The sequence below is a fragment of the Columba livia genome, chromosome 1, assembly GCF_036013475.1.
Source record: "Columba livia isolate bColLiv1 breed racing homer chromosome 1, bColLiv1.pat.W.v2, whole genome shotgun sequence".
NCBI lineage: Eukaryota > Metazoa > Chordata > Aves > Columbiformes > Columbidae > Columba > Columba livia.
The window spans coordinates 190168631-190193631 of record NC_088602.1 but is presented as its reverse complement, the minus strand read 5'-3'; the positions used below and the strand labels follow the sequence as shown (position 1 = coordinate 190193631).

At 40.2% G+C, this 25001-nt stretch overlaps 1 protein-coding gene across 8 annotated transcripts in view; it reads right to left on the bottom strand.

Moving 5' to 3' along the window:
• PLXNB2 (plexin B2) overlaps positions 1 to 25001 on the bottom strand; it is a 258438-nt gene that overhangs the window by 46880 nt on the left and 186557 nt on the right. For all 8 annotated transcript variants that reach the window (XM_005514866.3, XM_065048907.1, XM_005514867.3 and 5 more), the window contains 11 exons: positions 24476 to 24576; positions 22391 to 22517; positions 20299 to 20449; positions 17873 to 17987; positions 17040 to 17142; positions 16468 to 16569; positions 11717 to 11809; positions 10462 to 10543; positions 5992 to 6164; positions 3778 to 3926; positions 691 to 799 (listed from right to left, as the gene is read on the bottom strand). In XM_005514866.3, the coding sequence (XP_005514923.2) occupies positions 691 to 799; positions 3778 to 3926; positions 5992 to 6164; positions 10462 to 10543; positions 11717 to 11809; positions 16468 to 16569; positions 17040 to 17142; positions 17873 to 17987; positions 20299 to 20449; positions 22391 to 22517; positions 24476 to 24576 (1305 nt within the window). The remainder of the gene's footprint in view (positions 1 to 690; positions 800 to 3777; positions 3927 to 5991; positions 6165 to 10461; positions 10544 to 11716; positions 11810 to 16467; positions 16570 to 17039; positions 17143 to 17872; positions 17988 to 20298; positions 20450 to 22390; positions 22518 to 24475; positions 24577 to 25001) is intronic.

The following is a 25001-nucleotide window of genomic DNA, read 5'->3' as shown; positions in this document are numbered from 1 at the left end:
TGAAGACTTCATAGATACAGATAAAACTACATGCTGCTAAAAGCACAGGCTACACCAGCTATAATCTAGAGAAACATTTAGGGTAAAGCAATTCAGACACAAATGAAATTCTCCTTCGTAGTGACACTGAAAACAAAGCACATGAGTAATATGAACACACATTATGCTGTCTGTGGCTCTGCGTGCCGTATTTTTGAATGAAATAAATTATTAAAAAATTAATGTACCTTCATTACTTATTCTTCAGCTGCTCTGCATCCATTCTCGTAATTAAGAACATTGGCTAGACTAAACACTGTGATTAAAATAGTGCACCAAGAGTGCATCTAAAGAATACCTAATTTTTGCAGTGCTGATACTTTTTCATTCAATAGTGGCACTTAAGAGATAATATGTCACTACTTAATAAACTTATTACGGTTTCTTTTCTACCACATCTTTTTAACTAGAAGTGCAAACAACATCATCCTCTTTTGAGACTCTAGATATATTGATCAGAATAGATTTTTGGTACACCCTTTGTATAAAGAAATGCTCAAGTTAAGTGTTTTCTAATAGACTTGAATGACAGTGCTACTGAAGAAACAAAGTTTGTAAGGCAAACACAAGCAACTCTGTGCTTAACAGGTGAACTTCTAGCTTAAGCCATGGGCAAGGTATAAAACAGGTCTCTGAAAAAAATGCACTTACCTGGTATGTAAACAGCACTTCACTGGGTGATTTACCCAATTTTCCGTTGATGTTAACTTCAATTTGACCTTGTTTGGGTTCATTCATTGGTCCAACCTGACATACAATCCTATCAAGAAAGAATGTAAGTTTATCTGTGAGAAGTAACAGCTGCAATAGCAATGTAATGTAAGTGAGCTACCACACACACTGCCAGCAAAAGCACTAACTTCACGTCATCCTACACGAGATACTTGAATGCTGCCTCAGATTCCCAGCAAAAACACCCAAGAACAGTTGACTCTTCTATTTAAAGGTAGACAAAACTGAAACCTGGGCACTGTACACAGCAGCTACTTTAGCAGTCTGTTCACAGAGGTGCCTTCTATATAAAAGTCAAATTCAGCCAAGAAGTCAGAGATGAACCTCTCCAAACCTACACAAGGTTTTCACTGGACCGTGTGATGTTAAAAAAAGAAGTCCCCCCTTGGTGTAAGAATGAGACCGTCAGCCATCTTATCACTTTGTGTGTTTTAGCTGCTGATACTTTTGTTGTGTATCCTGCTGTCTTTCAATTTTAAACCACAGTATTTTCACACCTACAGTCAAAATCCCTTTAGAATTACTGTTCTCTGAAAAGAAATCCTCAGATAACACATGCAAAATCAGAGGTCAAGTAACACCGGCCAAGAAAACACTGCCTTAACTAATGCTGTTGCTGAGCGGTAGCTGGGATGGTTACATTTTTATTTCAGACAGGTGATCCACAGAATATAAGCATGAAAATGCAATAAGGATTCAGCACACTTGAAAACTGGGACAAATGCTTAATGGGGAGCTGATAATACAGTCAGATAAGGAGGTATATAATGTTTGCAGCCTGCGCAGGCAGACAGTTTCATATAGGACACACCCTGAGGATCGCTGCTCATTTCTTTTGCTCTTTCTCTCCGGGATTATTGCTATTCTTCCTTAAGCAGTGCACCACTGCTTAAAAAAAAAAAAAGGACTCAAATAGGAAAAAACCCACAACACAACCCTCCCAAATTACTGGGTATAATGTACTTAAATTGTGACTTATAATAAAAGGATTGTTAAGCCCTTCTGCAGATGACTCCAGACTTTTCTGCCTGGCTACTGGCAAATGGACAAAATTCTCTACATTCTTGCATGTCCTGGCATGTGTATGGCTGCCTGAGTCTGTTCCTCATCATCTCTCTACTGTATTCTGGGAAGTTGTATCTTCTTGTCAGGCAGAAACAGGAAATGGTGCCTTTGGAGGAATTTCTACCATATGTCAAGCCAGGGAAAGCAGTGGGGGGCCGGGGCCAGGGGGTGTGTGTGGCAGGAATGCCATAACGTGGTCAGCAGGGATTTTAATCGAGAAAAGTTCCCTCCCCTCCCCAGCCTTGGCATTGCCTCCCTTCCCCCACCTTACAAATGGAAAACTACAAAGAATGAGAACAGACTTCTCCAAGGCCAACAATTAAATCACCGCAGAGCCAGAAAGCAGCCTTAAGTGCCTTAAATCTCGCTGCTCTCCAGCCCATGGGAGCAACTGTCTCCTAAAAATGACTGGCTTTTTACTGCAGAAAGATTGGGAAGCAAGACTAGGCACTTTCTTCTTTTTTAAACTATTCAATTAAATAAAAGAAGGTAATAATAAAACAATAGAATGGAGGCAGATAAAGACAGAAACTTATAGATACCTATTTGGAGATTTTGAATAAGTTTTTTTTCAAGGCTTCTCTAATGGAGGACATCCTTCAAAACTGATAAATGACATTATGCAAGTGGCATTTGTTCTCACCCATTACCACACTGGCAAATCTTAGAAAACCAGTAATGTTGCTATGATACAAGGAACCAGTCATCTCAGTTCTGGCTCCTTTCCATGTATTTAAAAATATCAAAAAGCTTTAGAAAAAGCCAAGAGGCTGGGGAAATTCTTGTAAGGCTATGCTGCAATTCAGTGCAGCTTTTGCAAACACTGAAAATAGGGAGTGGGAAAAGATTATTGTAAAAGAGTTGGGAATTTTGTAGATGATGATGAACATGTAAATGCATGAGTGACGGCAATGGATTTGGGAAGCAGTGAGAGATATACAGCTATATATACATTCTTAAGTCCTAGGGGCCTGGGAAGCTTTTAAATACCTGATCCACAAACTGACTAAACATTTTTCAAAAGCAAAAAAAAAATCACTTGGGTATCTTCAAAATCGTTTTCAAAACATGACATGAAAATAGCATAAAGTTACTCTATTACACTTTAAATTAACTGAGAGGAAAGAAAGCCAAGGTTTCAACTGCAACTTTAAATATCAAAAGTGAATTAAAGAAAAATCACACTGCTTAAAATATGTCATTACTCTAAATATTACTACTGAACATTTATGCTTTGCTTTTTATCAGCTGATATCAAAAGGGTATTTCCTTCTTGAAATTAGATGCTTGATATAATCTGTAGTAAACACCTAGATGCCTAGAAGAATTTAGGCACTTAGTTTTAATTTTTGGCACAGCTTAAGAGTGTGACAAGTAATCTACAAAACAACTACCAACCTGCTTAGGCAATTCAACACCCATGGACTTGTTGGCTCTGTGATGAAACTTAGTCATCTAAAGCTACACCAAAGCTCTGCACACCCTCCCTGCCTCCAGGAAAGAAACTGTGGCTGGACTAAACCAAAAAGATTTAAGCTTCCTCTTGCTTTGCCTATTTTCCCATAAATCTTGTATGCTTGGCTGCACTGTGGTTCAGACTGAGCGAAGATTTTAATGATTAGATGAACACCTATGATGCCTTTAATTTAAAAACAGTCTTGAGATATCTGCAGTAAAAGTTTATGGAAGCTTTTCAAACAAATAAGGAAAAAAATTCAAACAATCAGAAGCAGGGTGATTGTATGCTATTGTAAACTTGTTGCTGTATTAGAATCTTAAATAAAGACTCAGACATGTTACTATGAAATATTGCAGGTATATCACACTAGTTCTTTCTTCTATTGATAATATTTTATAACTTGAGGACTATAATCTTCTTTTGGAAATGCATAGAAATTCCTTTTTCCTTCTAAAACTTTGTGAAAAATATCCAGCACTTACCTTGTGGAAACAGAGTAGAATTCCTCTCTGAAAAGACATTCCGTGTCTGCCACTATTATATTTTTTACATCTTCTGATTTTATTCCCAAATTAGATCCCATTATGGTCAAAAGAATTCCACCACTTAGTGGTCCAGTTTTTGGCTCAATCTGTGTTTGCATAAGGGAAAGCAAAGAAAAGCAACATTAAATACTGCAGTGACCACACTGTTCTTTGATATTATTTAAAGCTATTTTGGCTTACTTGTACTTGAAATGCAAAAGATGCTCCTTGTAGGACCCCCACAAAAACACACTATGTAACTTTTTAATGTTAATTAATCATTTGACAGCTCAGAACCAGAATGCATCAGCTGCAGATTCTGTGTCTCCTGTGGCAGACTGTTATGTACAAAACTCCTGCCTGGTGTTTACTCTGTTTGAAGTTTGCTTCCTCCACTAAAGCACTGTGACTTGGAAAAGCAAATGGATTGGACTCCTCTCACAATCATTCCACAGAGCTTTTCCAGAATTTTTACCAGGATTTTCTCCCTTCAGGTTCACACCAGAACAGTACACCTTCCTAACACACAGTGCTGCCCCACAGAGGGTCTTCAACAGTTCCTCTAGTCCCCTGATCTTACTGCATCAAATGGTAGGATGCTGCAGTACATGGGCTGATGCTAATTAAATAATTTGCAATTAAAATGAGGACTGAGAAAATCCTGTAGTTGGAGTGGGCTTCTTTGGTTGAAATACGGCCCGAACAGGCACTTGAATTCTGAATATTTACTGGGAGACTAACCTGCTTTCCTATGCAATATTTGGAGCATCTCCAGCAAGACCTTTTCAGGTCTTAGCCTTTAGAGGGCTGCATGTTTACCATCAAGAAGAGGGAGGTTGCATACACCCAAACGCAGTGATTGGAAGCCAAACAAATACAGCTTCTGAAAGTGTGGACTTTAACGTATGGCTCCACCAAAATCAGAGTTTCTTAGATCTAAGCAAGTCTGAGCACAGACATGGCTGCTGCTGCCCAGCCCACCTCCAGAATCACTTGCTCCACTTTCCCACTGGTTCAACTTCCTAAAACTTCTGGCCGCTGGCCATTCCCCTTTGCACTCAACCCATAAATAAACTAGCTGAAAAATGATTCAACTGTTCGTGTAGATGATTCAAAATATTTAGTTCAAATCTGAAGCCAACAAAAGGCTTGAAAAAACTAATATTTCAGTATTTAGTATTTAATTCACAATGACGTACAAACGGTACCCCAGGCAAAAACACTTTTCATAGAATGGTTTGTGTCGGAAGGGACCTTAAAGACCATATAGTTCCAGTCCCCTGCCGTGGGCAGGGACACCTTCCACTAGACCAAGTTGCTCAAACCCCATCCAACCTGACCTTGAGCACTTCCAGGGATGAGGCATCCACAGCTTCTCTGGGCAGCCTGTTCCAGTGCCTCACCACCCTCATGGGGAAGAATTTCTTCCTTATATCTAATCTAAATTTATCCTCTTTCAGTTTAAAGCCATTACCCCTTGTCCTGTCACGACATGCCCTTGTAAAAAAGTCCCTCTCCAGCTTTCTTGTAAGTCCCCTTTAGGTACTGGATGGTTGCTATAAGGCTGCTTTTATTTTTCTTAATTTTCCTTTTTCCACTCAGATAATCCTTATCTGGGCACAGCTATCACACAGGCATTCTCCTCTACCCTTTCTGTCAACATTTCAGGGTATTTTCCTTCCTTGGCAGGCTTCAACTATTTAACTGCCATTTTCTTCTTAGATACACCATCATGGCCAAACTCATCCTGCTCCCTTGTTAAATACTAGTCTAGTTTGAAGCCTTTTAATGAGTTTGCTAAGTGCTTGTACTTCAAGGAGCAGCAAACCTCTCTTACAGATTTGTTTCAGGTAGAAAGGACTTAGGGAGAGAAAAAAATCCATGCTAATTCCCAAGAATCAAGTGCCACATTTAGGCATACACTGTTAGCCTGGCTTCTGGCACAGTGAGGACAAGGCTTGAAAAAGAAGGAGTCTCAAAGACTCCATTCAGTCTCTTATTTTGAGTCTTTACAAATCTCTCACACACATCACTACTGGCATTATTTCCTTGCAGCTATTTCAGAGGCTTACTTAACACCCTAGGCCAAAAAATGCCTTTCAGTATGAGCTTGCTTGGATGCTTTCTCCTGAAAAATAATACACTGGTAGGGAGAGAAAAAAGCAATCTTACACGAGTGATTTCGGGATGAGGACATGTGTCGGTGGGAGGAGCGTTACAGAGTTTTTCATAAACGCACTTGCTGGGCTTGCCATCTTCTTCACACCAGACACACTTATAGTCGTCACGGGCCGCGAGGCATAAGCTGCAGTCGCTTCGTCCATAAGAGCAGTTGTACAGCGTCACTGAAATATGAGCAGTAAATGAACTTAGACATTTTCCTCTGTTTTAAGGATATTCAGTATGTCATAGGAAGGAAAACTAATCCTAAATACAAAGCCTGCCTGTTGCTCAGTTGAGTTGTGTGAAGAATATACATGCTCTCTATTCAACCCCTGAATGATTCTGAGAGAAAACTCTATTTTTCCCTATACGGAAAAACCTGCAATTTATCTATGTGCAGAGCATGAATAAAATTCCAAGTAGAGCCCAAACGCATTTTTGTCACTTGAGCATTGTCAAAATGTTTAAGTCCTTTCTTTGACTGTACTCAATGAACCTGCCTATACAACTGTTCACAGACTTGGTCAAACAAACGGGTCCTCCTGGCGCACCAGGAGTCAGATGTGGAAGGGTATATAAACTCGGGGGGGGACAGACATCAGCTGGCATGGGACTTCAGCCAGTCGCATATTTAAAGGAAGAGAGCTGCCTTTGTTGGCTGTTTCCAGGACATTTGGGCCTTTCCAAAATCATTGCTAAAGCCTGAAATGAATAGAAAGTTAACACTTAATGAAATGTTATCCTTTGTTCAAGTTAATACTTCATTCACTTCTCCATTCTTCTCCATTTTCTTGCTTTTGTTTTCCCTTTTGTCTTGAATTGCCATTCTGATGTATGCTTTATTCCTTCTGTAGTGGGGTTTAATTCTAGTTTTTCTGAGCCAAGAAATCAAGTCTGACAGTCATGCCTCTCTTACTGATGAACCACGCACCAACTGTCCCAGACACTAAGCTTGTTTTGGCCCACATCAATCTCTAGTATGATGCACAGTCACGGAACAAAATTAATTTTCCCAAATAGATGCAAAGCCTTGAGACATAGCTGGGTGGGTCAGCACCATACGGAAAGCCTGGGCTTGCAATGAGACATTTGGAGACGCACTTGAGAGCCAGCCCAGAAGAAAACAGACTGAAAAGATGCCACACGTTTCTCTAGGGGAAATGTGGAAGTTACACGGATCACTCAGCCTGTGAATGCTGTGCTTCCCTGGAAGGTAAGCTGATTATTTTAGAGAGGGAAACTTCTCGCTCCCCCCTCTTCTGCTCCTTCCCTTCATCCCTGCTTTGCTTTACGTTTGGGCTGCTCTTTTTCTGGCCATACAACCTCACCCTCTGCCACCAAGGCTCTGGCAGTTGTTGATTCTTCTTGTAAATCAACCTCACTTACCAGAACAGCAGAAAGCTACCCAGGTTTCCTTCTGTGCTTTTTCAGGAGTTCAGTGTGCTCACAGAAGGGAATGGGGAGAGCAAGACAGAGACTCAACATCTCCCCTTTCCAGTAGCGATGAGCTGTTTTATGTGCTCATTAGGTCTCAAGAAATTGTACCCTTCATGACACTGGGTTTTTTTCAAAGGAGTTTCAACCTTAAAGATACAGGGAGCAAACTGAGGTAAACAGAGGTGATCAGATGTGGGCAAGAGAGACTAGGACAAATCCCTTTGCGATTGTATATGGTAAAGACCATAAAAAAAGTCTGTTTAAGGAAAGCTTTTATTCTCAGAAGAGCAGGACTCTAGGAAGAACACCCTCCAGTCACTAACGTTTCAATACACTTGATATTTTCCTAGATAATAGCAACAGCAGTAGCTTTTAAAATCTAATTCCAAGCGGCTGCCATGTCAGATTCCTACAGAAATGAAAAAGTAAAAGGAGAATGCTGTTTTTTCATTATTTTTCAGCAGTGCTCTTATGCCCCTGCTAGACATGAACAACATTACAGATGCCCAAAACTTGGCTAGTCTCTCTGCCACTTTCATGACAGCTTATAACCCATGAGGGTGGTTCTTCTCTAAATGCTGCATATTTTAAAACCTCAGCATTCAGTTTCACAGCTAGTCTTTAACAGAATAACACGTTTTTATTCTTTCCTTCACAATGAAGAGTTAATGCAATGATGAAGCCTGGTTCTAACATTTCTTACATCTAATCAGCATATCCACTTGATTTCAAATAGCTTTACCCCCACAAGCTCAGTTGAGACATCATTGGAGGTATACACAAAGCTGATGGACTTTGGCATTTGCTACAATGAATCAATGAGAAAGATCATCCATTTGATTCAAACCCCATCTTGAATTCTCAAGGAGTCGATGAGCACAAAGCAGGAGTAGCATCATTTGCTTTATATACTGAGCACATCAGTATGGAAGTCACTGAGCAAAAAACATAACCCAAGGAACATTTTCAACAGTTTGCGTGTTAACTATTCACTCTGTATGTTGGATGTGAATGTAGTGCTGGGGAGAAGCTCCAGACTGACAGCCCTGGTACGCTGCTGTTTGCTTGATAAGCAGAAGAGACAATGCGGGCAGCTGCAAGGAAAAGTTTCCTCGTGTCTATTCTGTGAATTGCTTTTGCAGGAACCAGATTGCTTTCTTGATTCAGCGCTCTGGCAGGTTGCTGCTGCACGGGGACTGGAGCAGGTAATATTGTTAAAAAATCTTTCTCTTGCCTTCCTAAACCCTGCGTTATCCACCCACACCAGCACACGGCCACTCAGTAGGGCACAGGAATATGCTTACTGAATTATTTGTTATCCTTTCTCGGCTGGACAGGGATTTTCATCCCATCCCTCAGCAAACAATGTCAGTGCTGCAATGTCTTGATGCCTCTCACATCCAGTTGCATAAATGCAATGCAGAAAGCTAGGGCCTTAAAGCATTAAACAATACCCCTGTTCACTGATCAGCTCATTAAATGTACCAGCAGCAAGCCACTCATTAGATTCAGACTCTTATCCATCACCTTGAGATACCAGCTGTGAAATCATTGATAAAAAGGACAAAGGATAAAAGGGATATATTGGATTTCATACTGTTCAGAACCCCTGATGGCTTGAGATGTAAAAACGTTATCGTAACTTAGTATTCACTAAATGTTATACAAAGAAAGGGTTCTTTCACTGGCAGGTTCAAAGGTGCTTCTCAGCAGCAACCATATACCCAAAGCCAATTCTTTTCAAGATGCATTAAAAAAAAAAAATTACACTCTGGATTTTATATGGCAAGGAAATTTAAAAGCAGGAGAAAATTTGGATTATAAAAAATCCCTTTTATAGTAAAGAGACATTTGTTGATAATTTTTCAATTCCCCTCTTGCAAGGGTTCAATATTTCAATTTGAATGATACCATTTCTTTAATAATTTAGCTACTTTCTTCCCCCACCTATGTTTTTCCCAGAGTAGGAAAAAAGATGTTGGGAGTATTTGGTCAAAATTCTGCAGTTTTAAACACCACAGCCTTTGGAATGGAAATTAAGACAGTGTGAGATTGTAATATGACCTCCCTGTAACATTCATGCCAGGTCCTCTTTTAAGTGCTTTCAACCCTGCACACAGAGCCACAGGGAAAATCTTCTGAAAACATACTTCTATGATACCAGTAAGAAAAGGAATAAATTTGAATATTGTACAGATGGAAAAATATGGTCTGAAGATTTAATCTGCAGGGGAAATTACTTGGGGGCAGAATTAGTTTTCCTGATGTTAACTTATCACACAGGTAACAAGTGTGTTGCCTCAGTTTTTGCAAGATTATGCCCTAAACTTCAGTCCAAAGGAGTGTAAGGTATGTCCCAGCTCCTAGATACTGCTCCACTGATTTAGATGGAGCTTCCTCACCTCAGCAGTAGGCTCACAGACATAATTGCTTCATCATTGTATGTGGAAAGATACAAAGAAATTTATATTTATACAGGAATTTATATCAGAGACCAAGCCTTTGTGCTACAAAACACTTAATATACTTTTTGTTGCCATAGAAATAAATGAATAACAAACTGAAAGCACACTGAATGTTTCTGTGTATTGCTGATTGTCAGCAGATGTAAAGACTGCAGAACCTGTCTGAGCTGAGACACAGCTGAAAGTTGAGATTTCAGGTGCAGCTCATACGAGCAGCAGCGAAAAGGATCCCTGTTCTGCTGTTGGAGGTGGAAGGTTCATTGGGGAGGGGAAATGGCTGCTGAAAAAATAAAATGAAACTACTTAAGTAAGTTTGAACTGTGAAGTTTTGCATTAGGACTGCCCTTCAGAGGAAAAGCAAACTTGAAAATAATGGCAGGATATTTAAAACAGCCTTTAATATATACAACACTGATGTTTAATTCATGAGTTCTGTATTAATGACTTTTGATCTGTCAGATTTAGTTGTTTCGGCCAAACCAGTGAAACCTACAAAGGTAACATTCACATGACTCCAAATTATAAAGGAATAGTTTACTGTAATTAACCTCCCTTTAATCCTGTATTTCATACTTACCCATCAGTTTGCTGTCAATCTTGACCTTATCTGTTCTTATGGATAAGTTAAGTTGTAGGGTCTCATTTGCACTGTAGGAGAACTGGAAAAGATGACACAATAGAGATATTTGTACCTTCATTTGGGAAGGCTGATTTCATGCATTTTCTATGATTCTCAGTAACCAGAGCCGTGAAGGTTTTAGAAAATATCCCAAAACTTACGGTCTTTTTTTCATCTTGGTGAAATCCATTTATAGAAAAATGCTTTAATGAACCTAATCTTTCACAATCAGAATTTTCAAGTACCAAGAGACAGCAATATCTGAATACCTGCTTTTCATTAATTTAATTTACATTTGGCTACGGGTTTGCAAGTAGCACAGGTACTGTTCATATTCAGTAAGTATAGCTGCTGCCCCTGCTGAGCTCTCCCTTCCCACACCATCTGGCTCTATTACTTCTATAGCCACTGCAGACTCACACCACATGGAGGGGAAATCTCTTGCATCTTTTGCAGTGCAACCCCCTCGTTATAGCCAAAGCACAAGGTTCACATGCTCCAAGACAGGAGCTTCTGCTCAAGTTGAAAGTAACAACCGGTGGGAAAGAAAAAGAGCAAAGGAAAATACAATGGCTTTATAAAGCAAATGCCCTGTGCTAGGCTCAAATGCTGCATAAATGCCAATTAGTTCTCAAAACTACTCTGTTAGTAAGCTTGTAAGACATAAAGGCTAAAGTCAACATAACATTTGTGAGTCCAAATTTGAGCTTGGTAATTTGAATTTCTTTTTTTAATATTATTTCCTTTCTCTGTAAAACAAACCAGAGTGAAAGTAGCATAGCGAGTAAGTAGCCAAACAACAACATACTGTTACCATTCCCCTTTTTACAGATATAAAATGTGAAAGATAATGAACTGGCATGTGAAGAGAGAGAGCTCTGCAATTCTCATCTTTTTTTCCTCAACGGTTTCACCAGATTGCATAAAAAGTGAAAATGAAAGAATAATGGTCCTGAATTCCTCCAGGGACAGTTCAATGAATTTATGGATTGCATAGTTAGAGAAACCAAAGAGAAAGACTGAGGGCTTTGAGAGGAGACCCCAGGAGCTCTGAGCCAAAGCTGCTACTGCCAAAGAAGAATCTCCATCAGAGGTGACTTTCTTCTCTGAAGGAAACCAATATTACCTGTATATTTCTGGACACATGTGGATACTGGAACAGGTCTACAAAAACTGAATGTGTTTAGTAGGTGAATCATATTTCTGCATTTACCTCTTTACTCATGAATGAAAATTTTCCTTCATCTGATTCATCAACAGGAGCTTCAAATTCAAACTGGCTGTTTCCAACCACAAATTTTTTATCCTATGGAAGAGAAAAGTTCAGCTTAGAATTTGTATAACATCACCAAGCACAATAAAATATCACCAAGCAATACCTTGTTCAGTACAGGAAGTAATAAGACTAAGTGAAGAATGGTAACCAGTTAAAGTCATCTGAAAACAAAGCTAGTGAAACACTGAGCCAGCACAATCTGCTACTTTGCTGCACCTCTCCAATGTTCGCTGAAGGTGGAAGCACCAAGCAGTACCAACAAAGCAAGAACATATCTAGTACACTGTTTCAGAGTGTGAAAGAAGAAGTTTCATAAGAAAATGCCTTGAGACGTGAATACTGGGTGGCTTCACACATCAGATGTGTCATTAACAGAGCTGTGTGAGTTCTGCCCTTTAAGGTTTTCTCTGTAGAGATGCTGGGAAAAGCAGGAATGCAAGAATTATATGGGAAACTGGAATGAACATCTCTCAGACCTTGCTGGCTTTGTTTCTCCTGCCTCACCATGACTCCAGCTGTGTTTTCACAGGACAGCTTTTGATGACAGCACCAGCTGGGTATTCCTGCCTCCTTAGACACCTTCTTTCCCCTCTCTTCTCCCTAGTTCCTACATCCATTCATTCCTGCCTTTCGGCTGCAGCGCATACTGACTTGCGCTGCACTGGCAAAACTCTCAGCTTGGCTGTTCTGTGGTTCAATTGAAGAACTGTGCTGGCTAAAAACCAAACACATCAACTCATGACTGTTTCTGTGTTGAGTCATTCTCGTGCTCTGCCCCACAGCACAAGTGCACAAAAGCTTTGCCAGAAGAACCAGAAAAAGAAATAAGTAGCAAGAACATTTTCAGACAGTACTGTTTGTAGGAAATCAGAGTCCACTGGGGGACAAGACCACCTTCACCTTTTTAGAATCATAGAATGCTCCGGGTTGGAAGGGACCTTCAAAGATTATCTTGTCCACACCCCTGCCATAAGCAGGGACAACTTTGACTAGACCAGGTTGCTCAAAGTTCCATCCAGCCTGGCCTTGAACACTTCCAATGATGGGGCAGTCACATCCCTGGACAACCTGTTCCAGTGTCTCACCACACCCATTGTAAAAAATGTTTTCCTTGCATCTAATCTAAACCTATGCTCTCTCGGTTTAAAACTGTTCTCCCTTGTCATCACAGGCCTTGCTAAAAAGTCTCTCTTTGTCTTTCTTATAAGCCCCCTATAAATATTGGAAGGCTGATATTTGGTAAAAAAGTCTCTCTTTGTCTTTCTTATAAGCCCCCTATAAATACTGGAAGGCTGATATTAGGTTTCCCTGAAGCCTTCTCTTGTCCAGGCTGAACAACTCCAACTCTCTCAGCCTGTCCTCACAGCAGAGGTGCTCCAGCCCTCTGATCATTTTTGTGGCCTCCTCTGGACCTTCTTCAACAGGTCCATGTTCTTCCTGTACTGAAGGCCCCAGAGCTGGACGCAGTACTGGTCTCACAAGAGCAGAGTTGAGTGGGAGAATCACTTACCTTAACCTGCTGATCATGCTCCTTTTTAGGCAGCCCAGGATGCAATTGGCTTTCTGGGCTGCAAGTGTGCATTGCTGGCTCACATATAATTTTTCATCCAACAGTATCCCCAAGTTCTTCGCTACAGGGCTACTCAGCCTGTACTGGTACTGGGGATTGCCCCGACCCAGGTGCTAGACCTAGCACACAACCTTGTTGAACTTTGTGAGAACTTCACTTCGATGCCCTCTGTGGATGTAAACAACTAGTCCCTACTTTTGTCCAGAACTGTTTGAGTCTTGGAGTACATGGCAAAAAAAAGAATGGTTTCTTGATTCCTCTTTCCTGCTCCAATGGTTAGTTAATTTGCCTCCTGCTGTCACCTAAGCCTCATGTATGAGGATCTTATCCTATTTATTTGTAGCTACCTCTTCAATGGTGGAATCACTGGTAACTCACAGGCCACTAGATTTATCTAATCAGGGCATTGGAAACCTTTCCTACTGCACCTTGACTGTGACAGGTTGGATAGTGGACACAAGAGCACACCAAGGCTTAGGGCTGAAGAGAACACACTTTAACTGGGTAAAGGGCCTGCCTCCAGTCTTGGGAAGTTTTATAGAAGGGAACAGACCTTTTTCTTCCACCTTCTCAGAAGCTTCGTATAGAAAATAAACTACTGACTGAGCTCTGAAAAGTCTTTTCTGGAAGCTTCAGAGCCCATTTTGATTTACAGATAATGTCTCTAAGTTTTACTCCAAGTTTTAAAGCATGTTACAAACCTCTTTTCTGAGGAACGCTGCCTCACTTCACTTACTCTACATTTTGATATATCGTGTATTTTTCAAAAGCATTTGAATTCTGCTGCTGCTGCATAAGGCTTTTCCACACGCCTAACAGAAGGTGCTGGGAGAGGACCTTCAGTGTATGTGACAGCTGCCACCTGGAGCAGACTGAAATCAGGAGCTGCTATCCCAGGCTCTCGAGCAGAAGGCCACAGAGCTCAGATTCAGCAGTCTGGGTGCAAGAGGAAACATGCAGCAAACACTAGGAAGTGAGTTACACATCAGACACACATGGCAAAGACAAATCCAAATGGGAATTACATTTAATGAAAATCTTTGGAGGGCTAATAAGGTTGTCTTGATGCTGGTACATCTGTTTCCTCTGCTGTGTCAGTCTTTCAAGGACTCGGCTGCAGAATGCCTCTCAGAAGCTGCAGGCAACATGACTGATCAGTACTAAACTTTCCTCTCAACTGCTCGTCCTGGATGAAGCTAATCCCAAGAGAAGGACAACAGCTTGGCTTTACTTCTCCTTTCTACTGAAAGCCTTTCAGAGGAAGGAGGGGCAGAAAAACAGCCAACAGCTTCTCCTCTTTTACTCCGTTTCCCTCCAGTGGAAGACCTCACGAGCAGATTTATTCACTGTGCTGTAAGTGTTCACAAGTTAAGAAGTGCATGCAACATGTATGAGCTTATTCTTCCACCCTCAATTCTGCAATAGCAGTTTTAGAAGCCATCCACCTCTCCTAATGGCTAAGCCCAAACCTTCACTGCTAATCTCCACCTGGAAACAGAGATGCTTAATGCTCAAGGTTGGCTAGTATATTTCACCACCCATGATAAGGCAGGTTGTGCATCGTCCTTTTAGGCAAAGCACAGATTAAAACAAAATAAAAGAGCTATAGTCCAAAGTGACAACAGAACATAATTTTTTGCCTTTTCTAAGCAAGAATTTAGGCAAGGAAAATAGGAGGAAAACTAGTATCTACCAATGTCCTAATCAATAAAGACCTTACATGTGCTCATAGCTGCATGACCGCTACCTTCAAACACACCGTAATACTCAGCATATCCTGTTGAAAAATTGTTCCACATGAGAAGCCACATGCCATGTTGCATTTGGGCTGCAGGCAAACCCCTACAAAATACCCATCTATGGCTTCTCCTGAGCCACCCTGCCCTCCATGAGATGTTTACCAAAGGCTGAGTGTAAGTTATGCCCTTACTCAAATGAACTTTCAGTAACCAAAGTTATTGCTGTGCCTGTATGATTACAACTACTTCATGCCTTATTTCTCTATTTTCACAGATACTTCGACGTCGGTGCATACAGCTGTAGTCACGGTGTGTGCCTGTTCAAGTCCTGGCACTGAAGGCATTATTATTTGGCTTAAAAATGCACCTCTCTACCAGGATATACGGGGCTACTCCCACGATAGAGATGATGTTCCCTTATAGGTCTCACCTAAGAAAAAATATTCTGACATCATTTGACAGTCATTGCTCTGCAGCATCTTTTCAGTCTAGGTCTTATGCATTCATCTTACTTCTTACAGAGACCTGAATGCCACTGAAGACTTCTCAGTTCCAAGTTAAATAAATGCATACTAGGTCTGGTCTGTAGGCAAACTGCTAAACGCTGCTGCCTGTGGCAAAGGGTTCCATCCACAGGATTTATCTGCCTTTGTGTAGCAGAGGTGATAGAAGAGCTTTGTAAGCTATACTGTACTTCAATTTGGCAAAGGAAAAAAAAAAAATCCTCTACAAACAAGAGCCTTCTTTCCTTTGATAGATGGCTGGTAGTTAAAGCAATCAATGCAATCTCCAGAGTATCTATCATCAATTCACTTATACACAAAGATGACACAGAAACAAACAACAGAAACTAGGACCGATACTTGAGCTATCACCTAAAGAAATGGTTTTTAAACTTCAATTTTATCAAACTAACAATAACATCTTATGCACTGTGCATTTTTTTGAAAAGTGAAAATTGAATTAAGCACACTGACCGATGTAATTCTAGAACGAAAACAATGCAAGTATTTAACTAGAAAAAAAAAAGATATAAAACATTCACAACTCCTAATTCTCCCATAATTTCATTAGTTGAAAAATAATTGTCAAGTTGTTTCAGTAGGTCCAGCTTATATTTTTTCAAAAAAATCCAACACATCCACATCAAATAGTTATACTACTTTACCCAGCTCTGATTCTGTTTTTGTGATGACTTCTCATTTAGAGACTCTATGACAGTAACCAATATTCTATTAAACTTTAAGGTGTAGTTCTTTTCCTTCTTCAAAACCAATTATGAGCAGGATCTCCAAAGAATACTAATGCTTTCGTTTAGGGGTGTGGCAGCAGTTTAAGTGGAATTCAAATGACAGCTAGCTTTGAATCAATCTGCTTACCCGATAATAAGCTAGATGTCTTCCCTCAAAATACACTGTTGTTCGGTACTCCATAGGTATTATCTCAGGGTTTGGGCTTAGAAACTGTGGGCATTCTTCTTCCTGGGGAGAGAAATATTTTCTACGTTATTCCAAATAAAAAGTCTTATCACAACAAGCTCCGATGGCCTTCGGACAATAGAATGATTGTTCTGAAGAACTTCAAGCTTAAAATACAGTGACAGATTTGATTACACCCTTTCAAATTAGACATGCTAAAAATGACTGCAGCATATGTCAAAGCTGTGGGTGATTATCTTTCCCAGCCTTGAAATCTTGTTCCTCCCATTGAAGCAAAATAGTAAAAGGAACAAAAATAACCTTTCAAGAGTTATTCAGTCTCACTGCCCCTCCTCAATCACACCCTTAAATTCCCACCTCCGCACTGTCGCTAAAAAAATATCTCACACTTTCGGAGTTAACTTTAGACTAATTTAAAAATCCCTAATGCAACCAACTGATATGAGAGAAAAAGCTAAGAAAATATTGAAGTGTTCTAATAAAAACCTAATAATCTTATTTTTAAACATTACCATATTTTGTTTAATCACATCCTGTACTGGAGAGGACTCTTCACAGATATGTCTCTTCCAGTCCCACTGGCAATTCCATCTATTGCTTGCACAGGAATAGCATCTACAAATATAACATGATAGTCATGACAAACTGCCAGGCTTTTTCCCCCCCATTGACAAAAAAAGTAAATTAAATTCCATCTTTATTCATGGAGGAGAGATCAATCTGTTACAGTGTCCTTTGTATACTGAGCTAAAAAAAACATAGTAAGAACAGTTCAAGAACCCCAAAAAGCTGTTTTCTCCCTTACATATTTGAACAAGGATTAGAAATCCACAGCATCCCTCACAAACTTTGAGATCAAGTCTATGAGGACCGGAAATGATCTTGATCAACCTTCATACGTAAGATTGAACAAAGAGGGGCTTGGGTTGTCTGTGCCTGCCCTGGGGCAGCAGCACCTCGAGCAGAGCAGATGGTGGGGGCAGAGTCAGCTTCGATCATCCTGTTTGAACACGCTGCAACCCAAAGCACCAACCTCACGTTTGAGGGAACAAGCAGGTAAGCAGACATCCATGGAGCTCAACTGCAATGGCAATACAATGGACTGGCCTTTATTTATACGTGCCATGAATATTCCCGTTCCACATGGTTTACATTACCAGCTCACCTGGAGCCCTTCAACCATTTTTCAACTCCATTAAAATGTAAGAAAAAGGATTTAGGCACTGGCAAATTTTGAGACTTCAAAAGCTTTAATGACAAAATGACTGAGTAACTCAGCTGCCAGTTACCTGAAACACGAAGCTACAGGATCTAAACACCTAAGTTAAGGAGCTGAAACACTTACGGTTGATTTTCAAAAAGATTCATTGCCTCCTCACAGTCATAAAAAGGGTAAGTATGTGATGCAAAAAATATCTTGTTCTTTCCAAAGGTTAACTGAAGTGGAACTGAAACATGATCTGTCACAAAAGAAAAAAAGTATCTAAGTGGTTGTTGAATTCTTTAGCTCGTTCTTAAGCTGAAAGATACAGTGATAATACTTTTATTATTTTACAGGACATAAAGCAAATATTTAACTCTACTGTTGACACTCTGGATCTCATGACCTGTTGTACTTCAGATCTGTAAGCTCTGCTTTTCCTTTTTAAGCTTTGCAAATTTTTCAGTACATAGTTGTCAGAAGAAAAGCAGAAATGGGATAAAGGGAAGAAGCAAAATTATAGAAAAGCTTTGTTTTACAAAAGTGTTTCTCAGCAGTGCTATCATCTGCTAGAATTTTAAAGAGTCTAGAAGAATAAGGAAAACTAAATGAGGAGATAATTGAACACATGAAAACTGGCACAAGAACAGTCATATTAAATAAAACATTTTCTTAAATATGAATATGTCTGCAAGTAAAATCACTTGTTTCATTTGCGGATTAAAACTGTCATCCTCATGTGAATTAAAACAAGTGAGCTTTGTGGTTAATGCCCAACAGTGCCTGCAACACCAGGTTACCACAGGCCCTTGTGATCTTCTGTTTGCTGTACATGATTTCTCCACAAATGTACTTCTCATCTGGATCATTACTGAACTAAGAGCGGAAAATTTATCTTCAGAAACTGGTGCTTTCCTCAGCGAAGCTGTTTGAAATACCTTTCGCAGAAATCATTAAGCCCCTGTGACAAGCTATTTCACAAACTATTGAGCAATTTCAAACTCTGCTTTCCTTGAACAGGTTCTTGAAAGATCATCAGCTGCTTGGCGGGAAGTCACCTTTGCCTGCACTGGGTCCTCTTGAATATTTCAGACTAGTAGGAATGCCAGGGGCATTTCCTAACAACGGGACAGCAAAAAGCATCCTTTCTTTCTAGAAATGTCCTATTCCCTTTGGAACCAACCACAGCTAAAGTAACCTAGACTTTTCCAGACTCAATAGGGTTTCTTAACAGCAAGTGCATGGCTCAGGACTTTGTCAGAGGGTGCCAGGTACCACCACCTGTGTCCCTAACCGCCTGCCTCCTGCTGAAGTGTCTGCCAAGCTACTGAGCATCTTCATAACACTTTTGAACATCCTACAGATGCAACCCTGTACAACCAACTCAGAGAGGTGTATTATTTCCAGGTGACTTGGTTACTCTGATGCCATCACTGACAGGGTTCTAGTCTCACATTTTATGCTGGAAGACGTCAGGCTGTCATGTTTATCAACCTGTCCGCTTTACATCCTGCTTTACAAAATATTTAGGGAATGGGAATTGGCCATAAACAACAGTGTTGCTTTAACACTTCACATAATCTGATATCGTGACACACCCCAGCTAGTTTAAAACTTGAGAGAGGGATTTTAACATCATTACTCTTCCTGTAACTAAACCTGGATTTTGACCTTTTTTGGCCTTAAGAGAATTTAAACTTATCTTAAAAAGTGCTTCCAAGTACCAGTCTGAGAGCCCATGGCTGTTGTGATACATATAGAAGGGTTATCCTCAGGGGCACTTCTGCAAGCTGCAAGAGCACCCATTTTTGGGGTTTTTTTATTTTAGTTTTTTAAACTTGATACAGTGCTGTCCAACTGGTTTTATTCCATGTACTTATGCATCAAGATGTATGAACTTAAGGTATTAATAAAGCACTATCTAGGAAACAGCACAAGAATTATGGTTGGCAACAGACCTTAAGCATATAATCAGCGGTTCTGAACAATGATACAGCCTTTAATTATACAGTCATATATTTTTCCACTGGAAAGGAGTGGAAAAGCAGCAGAACCTGGAGGGCACAGAGTAGAAGAGGCAGAAAGCTTTATGAGAGAAAAGGACAACCTTGTGACATGGACCAGAAGTCACTGAACTACAGCTGACTAGAGCAAAACTAAGACATCAGAGATGACAAATATCACATCTGAAGTGCATAGGTGGCTCTTCTGGCCCCAGAACTTGGAGTCACTAAGGTAAGATTAGAGGAGGTGGGTTTTGTTTGTTTGGGACACAGAGCAGCACCTCTCTGGCTCCCTTTCTGTGTCTCTGCCAAGCTCCTGTTTCAGGTTCCTTGTAGAAACACTGGGAATGCTACAGTTTGTAAATACAGCAATGGAGAAAGTTTGAGCAAACCTTGTTTGTTTAAAAAAATGTTGGAATGGACAAAGTTCAGCAGTAGACTATTTGGGCAAAGGGACTGAAGAGGGTAAAAAACCTTGCATGCAGCTCATATAAGAGCATCACATTAGAAGCAGCAGGCTATGTTCTTTCTTCTTATTGTACATGGAGGGTAGCAGTACTTCTTTACCTTGACCTTTCGGTGTTGGAGGAATTAAATCAGGTGGATCACAGATAATAACCCCTTCTTTCAACTGAGCATAATGGGTTGTTTCACCAAACGTACAAAAAACCTGGTCACTCTCAGTCAAAGTTGGCAACGGACTTACAGTCAGTTCCACCTGGAAAAAAAAATAAAAAGGGTAAAATATCTGAAAGAAACAAAGACCAAATAAAATTTATGGCCAGAGCATTGCAACTGCTGGGTTTTTTTTTGGACAGTGGTGATATTTTGGCTAATATCACAGGAGATGGTTCTCCTTTTCAATTTTTATTTCTTCCCATATGCTAATATTTTCCTTTTACACCTCTATAATTTTTTCCATGCTTGGTCTATGTTAAATTACACTAGTACAAAAACCTATTGTCCTGTCAATGCATTACATCAGAAAAAAAAATGTCTGTACAGACACACCCAAAGCCTTTTCTTCTTGTCCTCAGCATCTAGTTTAGCTACAGTAACAAGGGTGGTTAACACTTAAATCCTGACAAACTTCATTAAAATTACATTAACCTTAGGGGTTACTAGTGAATAATGAAAACAAGGCTTGATGGGCTGGAAAAGCTGGAGTTTGAAAGAGCTGAATAGAAAAGTGGCTTCCTCAAGACTCAAGGTACATGCAAGAAACCCACTGAGAACTATCATTACTGCTGGAAAAGGATTTCTGACTGATGGTGAGATCATAATCTTCTGGAAACTACCAGTTCAGAGCACATGTGAGAAAATAAAAGTAAAATAAAATCAGAAAACTTAGCAAGGAAGGAAGGAAAAAAAATATGAAATTAAATTTTGGATGCTGTCCTTAATTTAACGCTTCAGGTGTTTTATTTATACAGTTCAACTTTTCCCATATTTATTGCCAGAAGAAATGACAATCATCCCTTTTTCTCTGAAACCAGTCCACTGTGCTATGAGCTGCAATGTTTTTTTGGTGAATAAAGGAATCATGAGGAGACAGTGGCATTAGCGATGTTACAGGCAGCAGGTAAACACTCATTTGAAGTCAGGTTTGGTTTTGGCTTTTAGGTATTTTGGCCTCAGATGCTGATATGAGACACCTGGCACCTGTCAACACAAGTTGACAAGACCTGCACTAAAAGAAGGTGTGGATTTTTAGCAGGTTAGCTCCAGTCTACTAACATTTTTATTTAACACAGAAATGCCCTTCAACACAATGCTGTTTACATCATATAGGAATGGATTTAAACTGACTTGAATGAAAGTCTCTTTCTTTCTGATTAAGAGGGATTAAAAGCCATTTTGCTGATTTTCCTTGAGCACCCCTGGGAAGCCCTCAGTCTGCCCTGGCATGCTCCATTTAGAGTTAGAGCAAGCAATGACAACCTGGTCACACTCTGAACACTCAGTTTTGTTGCCACAGAGTTGTTTTGCATGCTGAATTTACCTTTTCCATGTACCCAGACAGGCGTCGCTGGGTAGGCAAATCCATGGCTGATTTGAAAGCAACAGCTTATGGCTCTGCTGCTTACTTCAGTTTATGCTCAAGTAAGCTGAAAGGGCAGCATGAAATCTCCCCTATCAATTACTTTTTATGGGTTATACAACATTGTGCAACACTTTTATAATATTCATTTAAGTGTAAATGCTTTATCAACCATACTAGCGCATCATTTTTGGTTACAGAGAAGGTCAAAAAGAGCATTTCTTAGAGGAAAACATGAACTGCAACATGCAAAAAAAGCAGGCAAAGAAAAGCACTGTGAGAAATGCCAGACAATGAGAGACTTGAAACACTCTTCTATCCTAGTGTCCACTGTGCATAAAGAAATGGAGATATTCACCTTCCTGGTAGTGACATCAATGTGCTTTAAGAACATGTAGGGCAGGGATGTCAAACTCATTTTCATCAGGGGCCACATCAGCCCCGTGGTTGCCTTCAAAGGGCCAAATGTCATTTTAGGACTGTATAAATGTAACTGCTCCTACATTGATACAGTCCTAAAATGACATTTGGCCCTTTGAAGGCAACCACGAGGCTGATGTGGCCCCGGCGAAAATGAGTTTGATGCCCCGATATAGGGAAAGCATTTTCTTGTCATACCTTAGCAGGGGCTCTGCGACTCATGTTTAGAGGGTCTGCACTAATGACAGTCATGCACGTGCCACTTGGACTCCACAGCCAGTGGTTCTCTTTATCAGCTGTTCCACAGTCTGCCTTCTTTGTGCACCTGACAAAATAGGAACAAAAACCAAAGCAAAGCAATATTATAGCTGGGCTCTGCTTTCTCTGAACTACACAATTTCAGGATTAGAGCTTGAAATTACAATACAAGATGACAAGGAATTTGCTTTAATATTGACTATTCAGGTTGCTATTAGAGAATTTTTAGTAGAATAAGCAGTGAAATAAGTATCGATGGCTTGAAATGTCAAAAGCAAGTGGGGAAATGTATCTATATTATTTTGGACACCACCCTGGATTAGACAACCCAAATCCATACAGAAGGAGTACTATTTAGCACAAGAGCCATCAGGTAATGGAGCCATTGCCTGATCATCTGAAACCAGGCTGATTAACCTTCATCGTAACATATAACAAAGTCCTGAGCGAGTGCGCCCAGCTTGGCTTTTCTGCAGGGCAAGTGGCAGACACCTATGTCTTACCAGCAATCAGCCACCCCATTCATAAGAGTAAAATGCAATAGAGAAGCACTGCTGAGGGCACACTGCTAACTTTGTAGTGAATGTTTTCATAAACTCCTGACACTATTTAAAGCCCCTCCATGCCAGGCCACCATTACCATCACAGGAAGATAACAGTGGCTGTGCAGCCTCACCAAAAATACTGCGAGATTTTCCCAGCTCATGTGCAAGAAGAAAAGAAGAGATGCTGCAGTGCAGAAGCTGCGTATGTGGCTACAAAAGCTTGTTGAAGTGTGTGTGGGGACAGACTCATACGGATTCTTTCCATTCTGTGCAATGTTTAGGAGAAAATACTGTAGGATCTCTGGCTGCTGTAGCAGAAGACTATTAACTCATCAGGGGCTTTAACCACCTGTCCTGGTTTTGTTCCTTAAACCTTGACACAACCCTATCCTTAAAGATATCATTTACATACAGAGTCCATAGACATATAACATACACCTAACCACATAATTAAGTGTATTCATTATGCAAAATTTGGTGCAGATGAGAAAAACACAAGAAATTCAGTGCATTTTTTTCCATTGGAAAAAGAACACTAGCAAATGCAAAAAATTCATGTTTGCCTGTTCTGAGACCATTAATATTTTGAGATATTGAGGTCAGTGGTCATATCAGAAACCCGAAGGGAAATCTAGGGAAAATTGTCTTTTGTACGATGTATCACACAGCCTTCAACTCCCAGAAGCCCAGGAGGAGTTTGAGGTGTATATTCCAAATCCCCAGGTTTCATCCACAGCAACTGAAGCCCAGCCGGGACGAGTTACAGCATATTACATAAACCTGCATGCACTACATAAGTTTTTCTGCAGTGCTCTATATTATGCTATACCTCAGTCTGATAGCTCACATTTTCAGATAGGAAGCTAGAAGCCTGAAATTCATCTGCATACTATAATTAAATAGCCCCTTTGTTCCAACAGCAAGTACTTAGCATCATGAATTCCCAGCCACTCATGCCAAGGGGTTAATTAACTTAGTAGTCAAAGAGAGAGTTGCAGGACCACTCTTCCCCCTTGCCACTCCAATCAATGAAGAGTGCAAAAAAAGAGATATTCCAGAGCTGTTCAGTGCTGTCCTAGTTTACATGTGTTTGAATATTAATTCAGTTAACCTCTGCAGATAATTAGCCAAATGCCACTTCCTGCTCACCTACAGTCAGGTGAGGGTGCAGTGTAGCTACATGTCTTGATAGATGATGTTTATTTCGAAACAGGACTTGGGCTATATTTTATTTCAGACATGAACAGGTGGGTTTTTTCAGGCTCTTTTTTACACTTTCCTGCTGTACTTAAAATAGAAATTTTCTGAATTTTAAATAGGGAGTACTCTTTTAATTTCTGGAAGAACATTTGACTGTGCAGTTCAGAGAGTGTTAGAAGTTGTATACTGATTTTCAGTACCAGCAGCAAAGTATATATTTTCCCCAACCAAATCAAGCTATTCCACTGCCTGCCCCTGAGAAAACACCGGCAGCACTCACCTGCCCTCTCTCACGCACCAGCCGCAGTATGGATCCCTCGCTTGAGTACACTTCTCACAGTCCGAATATTTGTGGCAGTCCTGCACAGGCAGTCGATACACCTGGAGAACCAAGAGTAAGGCAAACCATAAGGGATCCGAAGAAGGCACAAGGAGATATTTGTGGACAGGGCTGTATGGTGCTATTGCCTGTGGCAGCAGAAGAGTCCAGTCTGATTTTAAGAAAATCCATACAAAACCAGAGTGTGACTGTCTCCCCTCAATGAAATCTAAATTTACACACTTTTCCTGCTCTTTTTCTCTCCAGTATTCTCTAATGTCTCCCTTAAATAACATAGGACATTTTTATAATCAAGAATCATAAGCAAGCCTCCAAAAACTGAGCTTTTCAGTCTTTCCAGCTCCATTATTTGTGGAAATCTGCATTACAGCAGCCACTGCAGACAGCAACTGTATGAACAACTCTCCAAATTCAAGAAATAGCTACTGCAGGATGGATACTTGGTACTGGCTAGATCTTTTTTTTT